We start from the raw sequence: 8,474 nt of genomic DNA, 5'->3' as shown, positions 1-8,474 counted from the left end.
CACCTCGAAAAGCCTCCACCACCAACGCGAAGCCGGCCCACGCACGATCGCTCTGTAACCCGCGGCCGCCCAGCCCGCCGCAAGCGACCACAACCCCCGCCAGCCCGCGGAGCGGAGCAGGGCCCGCCGCGCCGGCCTGCCCCGGCCGCCGGCCCGCCCCTCGGCGAGGAAACGGCCATTTAACGTTCGCCGGCTGGGCTGCCTCAAAGCCGGGAACGGCGAGGAAGCCGCGGGACCCCCCCTCCTCTCCCCGTCCTCCGCGGCGGGACGCTGCCCCCCGCCCCGGCTCCTCGGGAGGCGCCGCCGCGGGCAGCCCGGGCTGTCGGCGGGCCTTCCTCGGGCGGCGGCGCCGCCAGCGCGCCTCCCTCTCGCCAAGATGGCGGCGCCGTTGGCGGTAAATTCGGGTAAGAGGAACCCGGGCGCGGGGCCGCGGCTCTCCGTTCTTCGCGGCGCTGCGCGCTCCGTCGTCTTCCCCGCCGGTCCCGCGCCCTTCTCTCCTCAGAGAGCCGCGGGCGTGAGGAGGCGGCGCGGCCCGAGCGGGCGGCGGGGAGCGCGGCCTCCGGTGCGGGCCTCCTCCCCCGCGGGGGCACCCGGGGCCCTCGGGCGGGTAGAGGCGACGGAGCGCCGCGGTCAGAGCTGCCGCCGTGCCTGGGCGGTCCCGGCGGGGAGTGCGTGAAGCTGGCGGCGCGGGGTAGCAAAGGCCGGCTTGGTTCGAGAGGGCTGTGGTGACTGGGTGCACGTGTGGTTAAGCATCGCTTCTGGGTTGCGCTCGTCTCTTAATGCTGTGTGCGGGAAAAGGGAAAGAAAGAAGGACGTCCTGAGTTTTGCTCTCTGCTGCACAAGGAGCCTGGAGGTGTTGAGCTGGTTCGTCTTGCGCTGAGTGTTGTTAAGGATTAGGAGTATCAGGAACACCCGTGGTCCTTTCGGAGCCTGTCACAAGGAGCAGTTTCAGGTTACCGAGGCAGCAGTTATCCAGTATAACTGGGGAGTAAGTCTAATACAAAAGGAAATGACTAGATAATCGGAGAATAACTTTGGAGGTCACCTGGCCCAGCACTCCTCCTCTTCCCCCCCTTAAAGCAAGGCCAGCTCAATCAGGTGGCTCAGGGCCTTATCTAAACTAGTTTTGAATACTTGTGAGGATGAAGATCCTCCCAAAGGCCTTACTGGGCCTCTGTTCCAATGTGTGGCCACTCTCACAGTAATTATTTCTTTTTTCCTGATGGCTAATTGGAAGTTCTGGTATTGCATCTTGTTGCTGCTCATCTTCTCCTGGGGTACCTCTGTCTCTCTTTTCTGTGTATAGTGCCATTCAGTAGTTGCAGATGACAAATCTCCCATCCCTCTTCATTCTTCTTCTCATAAGACTGAACAAGGTCAGTTCTTTCAGCCTCTCCTCATTCATCCTGTTCTCTGGCTCCCTGTTTCAGTGTCTTGCTCTGCGGAGCCCAAAACTGGACACGGTACTGGAGTGAAGGACTCGGAGAGGCCTAAATAATCACTTCCTTACACCTGTTGGCCCCAACTCTGTTAATACAGCCCAGGGCATAAAGGCCTTCTTTGCTATGAGGATGTGCTGCTGACTACTGTTCAGTTTCCTCTCCACCAGGACACTTGGGTGTTTTTCTGTAAAGCTGCTTTCTAGCTGCTTGGTCCCCCAGCCCGTACTGTTGCATGGAGTTATTCTGTCTCAGGTGCAAAACGTTGCATTTGCATTGTTGAGATTCATTAGGTTAATACAGGGAGAATGGAGACCCTCTGAAAAGCAGTTGTGACTGGAATATGGGCATGGCCAAAAGGTCTGCAGCTAAGGTGGTGTGTGTCATAGTGACTAGTTAAGAAAATTAAAAGCTCCATTCCTGTGTCAAGCAAGGAGTAAATCTTACAGAGGAGATAGTTTGATCTAACTGGATCAGCTGCATCCTTGCCCCCTCACAGCAAAGCCGTAATAAAGCAAAGATCCTTCATTGAAATGTGGCTTGGTTAAAGTGAAAATTGGAGTAGTTCAAATGAGACTGTGCTTTATTGTATGGATTACGTGGCCGGAGATTCTATAGTCTTATAATTTAAAAACAAATAGGAGAAGAAGTTTTGTACATGAAAGCTTAGATAAAAATTAAAGCAGATGTGGCACTAGAACTAACGAAGATTTTGCCTTAGGTTATAGTATAGTGTTTGTGGGGACAGACATAGCATGGTCAAGTCTATATGTTGGCAAAAAGTTCGGGCATAAGCGATAACTGCTATTGTTGCTAAAAGAAGCAACCCAGCCTGTCCTTCCTTGCTGCCCCTGATGGGACACTAAAACTGTAATAATAATAGAAACAGCATAAGTGGGAAAAAGTCAGCATGGTTGCTAAAGTCCAACCTTTTTGCCATCCTGGTTGCTTATTCCTTTCTCTGAAATACTTGCATCTTTGTGCTAGCATAGCTTGTGCCATCAGAGAGCAAACTGGGTTGTAGATGTGATCCTGCTGAAAATAAACTCTTTTTTTTTTATTAGTTTTTAGTTAGAAAAGTTAGATTCTTTATTGGTTTTAATGCCTTACACTACATGTATTTGGGCTGGTGCAAAGCAATGATGTTGCAGGGACAAGAGCAAACAAACGGGCCAGGAAAATAGTTGAACAGCTTTTGGCCGGCACTGTGGATTGCTGCTGGTGTTTATTGGACTCGCTAATTTAATAAGAGTGAAAAGACCATTTCAAGTGGAAGTAAATCTCTGAAATCTGAAGTTATGTGGGAGAGCCAGTTACAGTCTGGAGTGTGAAATTATTTTTAGTGAATTAGTTTAGGCAGGGGTAACATTGTATGATTAAAACACTGTAATGCTTAAAAAGGACAGAGGATTTGTCCTTTTTTACAGGCTGTCCTGTCGGATACAGCTCTACTGGCACTGCTGGTTGTGTTGTAAATGACTATAGTTTTTGTTAGTGCTGAGTTTGGGGTGAGAGGGTTTGTTTTGTTTTTATTCTTGTTTTGTGTGATTTCTTCCTCTGCAACAGAATAAAACTGACAAAGTTTTACTTGGCTTGCTGCTTGCAAGACACCTCAGATAGTGATAAAACTGACTGAAACCAGGGGTCTTGCTCTGAGACCTGCTCTTGTCTCCATGTTCACTTGCTACACTTCGACTTGGCTTATGCTGCCTTTATTATTCAGGGTATTCACATAGCATTTTGCATTATTTTGAGGTGGTGTCTTGATTGTATGAAAAAGAGGGGCACCTTCACAGCGGAGTAGCTGCCTCTTGCTTGCTGTCTTAATGTAAGCAGCCTGGTCAAGAAGAGGTGCAGATATGTTTGACTTTGATGCACTTAGGTTTACCTTAAGGGTTGGAGCTGGTCAGAGCAAGCTACGTGAAGATAAAATGTTGCCTCTGTACTTCATTTTATACCACAGTGTTAACTTGTACATTAAAAAGAAGAAGGGGGGGGGGGGAAGTTAAGCCAGTTTTAGGTGAAAAGCTAGTATCTTTTGTATATAGGCTACTCTGCAAGGCATAGTTCTATTTTCTCATTTCTTCAGAAACAGCCAGTTTCAGAGGTCTCTGCCGTTCACTACCCACTTGTTCTTGCCCTCTGTGCTTCAGGCATTGCTCTTTCATTCTTTCAGTTGTTTTATGATTAGCAGGGCTACTTTGTAACCTCTGTTGATGAAATACTCTGATTTTTAAAAACAAGATCGGAAGAACTCTGGAAAATGTTGCTTCCTCCCCTTCTTTAATTTGGATCATTTGACTAACATGACTTATAGTGCAGTCCATCAGAGTTAATGAAGCAGGCATGTGTACTGTTGGGAACAAGTGGCTCTGAATGAATGAGAGCAGCAACCTCTTAAAGTAGCTTGTCCACTAGCAAAATTGTAGCATGCAAAAACCACCGCTAGCTTATAAAATCTTTGGGTCAGGGACCATCTCATTAGATGCTCAGAAACACATAACTACCTGCAATCAGGCAGTGGGTGTTACATGGTAGCTTGCAGGCAAACAATAAAAATTGGTAATAAATTTAGCTGGTGTGTTTAGCAGTGACTTGTGGTGTGTAGAATCTGAAATTTTCACAAATACAAATGGTATTTAGCAAGGGAAACATTTTGGTACTTTTGTTTAATGTGGGTCTTAAAATTTTTAGGTTTTTTTTAAATAGGATGTTAATACTAGGAGGTAAGGATAATTTTCCATCTCTAAGGTTTTCAGTTTAGACAATGATTCTGGCTGAAGTCTGAATGTTAGTTTGGTATACTGTTTTCATGAGATCTGATGATAAGGGAACTTCTACTGCAGTCTTCATGCTACAGACTTTGGGTTCTGAATGATACAACTTCTAGTGAGGAAGAGGTTGTTCAGCTGTACTAGTAAATCCAGATTTGAAATGCGCAAAGGAAACTTCAGTGTTGAGGAAGAAGAGAGATTGTATTTCTAGAGTAGGGTCAGACTTCTCTTATATAATATATTTGTGCTTGCTAGTTTCCAGAAATAATCTGGTCTCTTCTAAACATAGGTAATTATTTATATTGATCTGTCTATCTCTAGTAAAGGAAATTCATATCTTTATGAAGCTCTTGTACAGAATGTTAGCAGCAAGTGTTTCTCAGGGATCAAAAGTACTTGTATTTATTTTTTAAATTAAAATGAGAAATGAAAATATGAAGGGAAGTGTCCTTATGATTTTTGTTTCTTATGGAATGTTGCCTTTAATCTTACATTTTTGGTTTTTAATTTATTTTATTCTACACAGACTGATGCAATGGTGTGACAAATTCTAATAGCACTGCTGTTCATTTTCAATCCCTTATATATTAGGTATTTTTTTGTTTGGGATTTTTCTGTCAAAAATGGAGAACAGGAAGCCTGCCTTGCCAAGTTCCATTCAGAGTCAAGGTCTGCTGTCCAGTTCTTAGTTATCCTTTAATCTTACCAAATTGTATGGAATTTCTTAGGCATATAAGGATGAAAGATTACAGAGCTTGTATCAAATATCTTTATAAGGTGACTTTCAGTCCCAGAACTTAGCTGCATACATCATCTTTTCTGCTTTTCTAGCTCCCTAAATGCAATTAGGTTTTATATCAGACCACTGTTGTTATTTTTTTTGTGCCTTAAGAAAGGAAAATAAGCTTTGCTTATTGGGCATAAGTCTATACTGTCAAGCAGAGGCTAACAGTAAGTTAAAAAAGTCTACTTATTGAAAATAGTGTATAAATAATTAGTTTTCTTTCTTTCTTCATTTCAAATATATTGTTTTATTTCTTCTTTTAGCTGCCAGCTTGTGGGGTCCGTATAAGGACATATGGCAGACTGTAATGAATGCCATTTGGAAAAGGCAACCTGAAGCTATTCATCGCCTCGACCAGGTTTTAAAGAAACACAAATCTGACTTCATTTCTCTCTTCAGAAATCCGGTACTGGACTAATCCTCTCTTGTGGAATGAGTTGGAGAGCTGATGATTTACTCTCTCTCATATTGTTGTGTTACATACCATTTAGGCCCTGACCATTCTTTTCATTCTACGTTTTTACAGTACATAACACAAATGTGTTATAGCAATCTTGTTCTGCTGTAAGAATACAAATAAATTGAATAATACATATTATTTTGTGTCTTGCACAGGATAATTTTATGTATAATGTATTTTTTTCTCTCATTATTTGAATGCTATTTTGAGAGGAATAGTAAAAGTATCTGATGATCCATCAGGGTCGTGGTTTAACCCCAGCCAGCAACTAAGCACCAAGCAGCTGCTTACTCACTTGTCCCCCTCCCCGCCCCGCGGTGGGATGGGGGAGAAAATCGGGAAAGGAAGTAAAACTCGTGGGTTGACCTAAGAACGGTTTACTAGAACAGAAAAGAAGAAACTAATAATGATAACACTAATAAAATGACAACAGTAATAATAAAAGGATTGGAATGTACAAATGATGCACAGACAACAGTAATAATAAAAGGATTGGAATGTACAAATGATGCACAGTGCAAGTGCTTACCACCTGCCCATTGATGCCTAGTTAGTCCCCGAGCAGCGATCCCCACCCCAGGCCAACTCCCCCCAGTTTATATACTGGACATGATGTCACACACTATGGAATATCCCCTTGGCTAGTTTGGGTCAGCTGTCCTGGCTATGTCCCCTCCCAATTTCTTGTACCCTTCCAGCCTTCTTGCTGGCTGGGCAAGAGAAGCTGAAAAATCCTTGACTTTAGACTAAACATTACTTAGCAACAACTAAAAACATCAGTGTTATCAACATTCTTCTCATACCTAACTCAAAAACATAGGACTATATCAGCTACTAGGAAGGCAATTTACTCTATCCCAGCTGAGATCAGGACAATCAGTCAAGTATTAGCTTTTTTTGCTACTCTTTTGTGTGTGTGAAATAAAGCAGAAAACTATTTTTTCTGGTTGTGGTCCATGCTCCAGTCAGGTTAATGAACACACAGAACAGGTGAACACATAGATTTAAAAATATAGAATGTGTCTTGTTAGGAATGTGAGATGATGTGGAAAAACTCACTGTTTCTTGGCTGATGGATCACAAGGTAGCAACTAGAAATATGTCTTCTCTTGGTGGTGTTACTTCTGAAGTAGTAGATGGCTTTTTAAACTTTAGAAAATTTAACAGTCAGCTATAGAGTTTTGTCGGTATATTTTAGCATCTGAGTTTAACAGAAAAAAGAATGATGTAGAAAATAGTGCTTTGGAGTAAGACAACATGTCTCATCAACGACCCAGATGTTTTTCATTGAGCTGATACCAATTCCTGTTGAGAGTTGTATCAAAATTTACTTTCAGTCTCCATTAGCCTGAGTAAACTAAATGTCAGCACTGATTATATAAGATTATTTTTGGTACGTTGCCACGAAGAGCCCATTGCTGTGCAAGTGTGAAGCATTTTTAGGATGCCTTCACTATCTCTGCGTTTAAAAACACTGCCTTTGTTTTTATGATGACAACTTAACCTGTCAGAACTGTCTTTGCGAGGAAGGATTAATGTGTAAAGCTTTATTCAGTATTTGATCTTGCCATTTTGAATAACTTCCGATGCTTGTTTCTCTTGCAGCCAAAGAATGTTCAGCAGCATGAGAAAATTCAGAAAGCAAGTACAGAAGGGGTTGCTATCCAGGGTCAGCAGGGAACTAGGCTTTTGCCAGAGCAACTCATCAGAGAAGCCTTTATCCTCAGTGACCTCTTTGATATCGGAGAGTTGGCAGCTGTTGAGCTCCTTCTAGCTGGTGAGAAGGGAAAATATTTAAGAGCTGGAGAAATAAAACTTAAATAGGCCCTTCTTATTTCAGTGTATGCTTAACATGAATGCATGATTCAGTCAAGGCCTTAGCTTCCTAACATAGAATGTTCTTAAAAAGAAATCTGCTGTCACTGTAATGTAATATGATAACAGTGGTTTGAACCTTAATGTTCATATTTTATGCAGTGATTGCAAAAGGGGGAATAATTTGAGGGTTTTTTATGATTTACTTTATCACTGAATTTAAAAATAGTTTAAAGATAATTGATTGAGAGTTTTTTCCATAAAGCAGTGTAATAGATACTGGTTCTTCAAATTATGTATTAGTTATACATTGATATGTGACTCTATTTGGATCATAATCTAGCAACTGATTAGGAGGAGTAGTATTCTGGAAAGTGACACATACTTTGCAAGTAGAAAATTGATTTCAGAATTATTAAAATATAATTGTTATCATTACTTGCTACTGTTCATCATTAACTTTTTAAAAATTCATTAAATAACTAGCTTGTGAATTTGTCATCTTTGGAAAGCCATCTTCAAGTCAACCTTGCTTTCTATTTTGAGCTTGAATTTTCGGTGTAAATTCAGACAGGAAATTTTATTTTGAATAAAGAAAAGAGATCTTGCTGATAATCAGCTTGAATTGATTATTAAGATGGGTAGATATCAGTTGCAAATACCATTTGGACCAGGATATTTATGGACTTGCACTTCTATTTCTTTTAAATTTTTGGATGTTCTAATAGTTGAATATCAGTTTTAATAATAGAACCCAAAATGTCTGTGATTTCTTTTAAGTAACTGAAACAAATCAAAGTGATCGTGAATAACCATGTTTGCTTTGAATGCTACACTTGTATTTCAGTTAGAAATACAAAGGTATAGAGCTGTTATCAAAGTGTGTATGTTCAACTTCCTGTGACTACACTGTGCATTTTCATTCAATAGGAGAACACCAGCAACCTCATTTTCCTGGCCTTACAAGAGGCCTAGTGGCTGTTCTGTTGTACTGGGATGGGAAAAGATGCATTGCCAATTCACTACGAACCCTCATCCAGTCACGCCAAGGCAAGACATGGACGTTGGAACTCAGGTCTGTATTAGGGTGATGAGCTGATCAAAGCTCTTTGCTTTGAGTGCTTTTAGGACTGATTAGACTCAAGGGAATACAAATATTCTCAGATTTGTTTGTTTCTCATAACTTGATGCAGCTGCTTTCA

At 42.0% G+C, this 8,474-nt stretch overlaps 1 protein-coding gene across 3 annotated transcripts in view; it reads left to right on the top strand.

Moving 5' to 3' along the window:
* The first annotated feature begins 319 nt into the window (after positions 1-319).
* The window catches only part of NUP205 (nucleoporin 205kDa), a 54,234-nt gene continuing 46,079 nt past the window's right edge, over positions 320-8,474 (top strand). For 2 of the 3 annotated variants that reach the window (XM_010561936.1, XM_010561935.1), the window contains exons 1-4: positions 320-404; positions 5,261-5,403; positions 7,063-7,234; positions 8,203-8,347. In XM_010561936.1, coding sequence (XP_010560238.1) covers positions 377-404; positions 5,261-5,403; positions 7,063-7,234; positions 8,203-8,347 — 488 coding nt within the window. In that variant the 5' untranslated portion in view covers positions 320-376. Of the gene's footprint in view, positions 405-635; positions 989-5,260; positions 5,404-7,062; positions 7,235-8,202; positions 8,348-8,474 lie in introns of those variants that run through there. The other variant, XM_010561937.1, reaches the window with a different exon arrangement.

This window comes from Haliaeetus leucocephalus, unplaced genomic scaffold (assembly GCF_000737465.1).
Source record: "Haliaeetus leucocephalus isolate CR32 unplaced genomic scaffold, Haliaeetus_leucocephalus-4.0 Scaffold151, whole genome shotgun sequence".
Classification (NCBI taxonomy): Eukaryota; Metazoa; Chordata; class Aves; order Accipitriformes; family Accipitridae; genus Haliaeetus; species Haliaeetus leucocephalus.
Note: the sequence above shows the minus strand (reverse complement) of the source record. Positions and strands in the feature narration are given on the sequence as shown.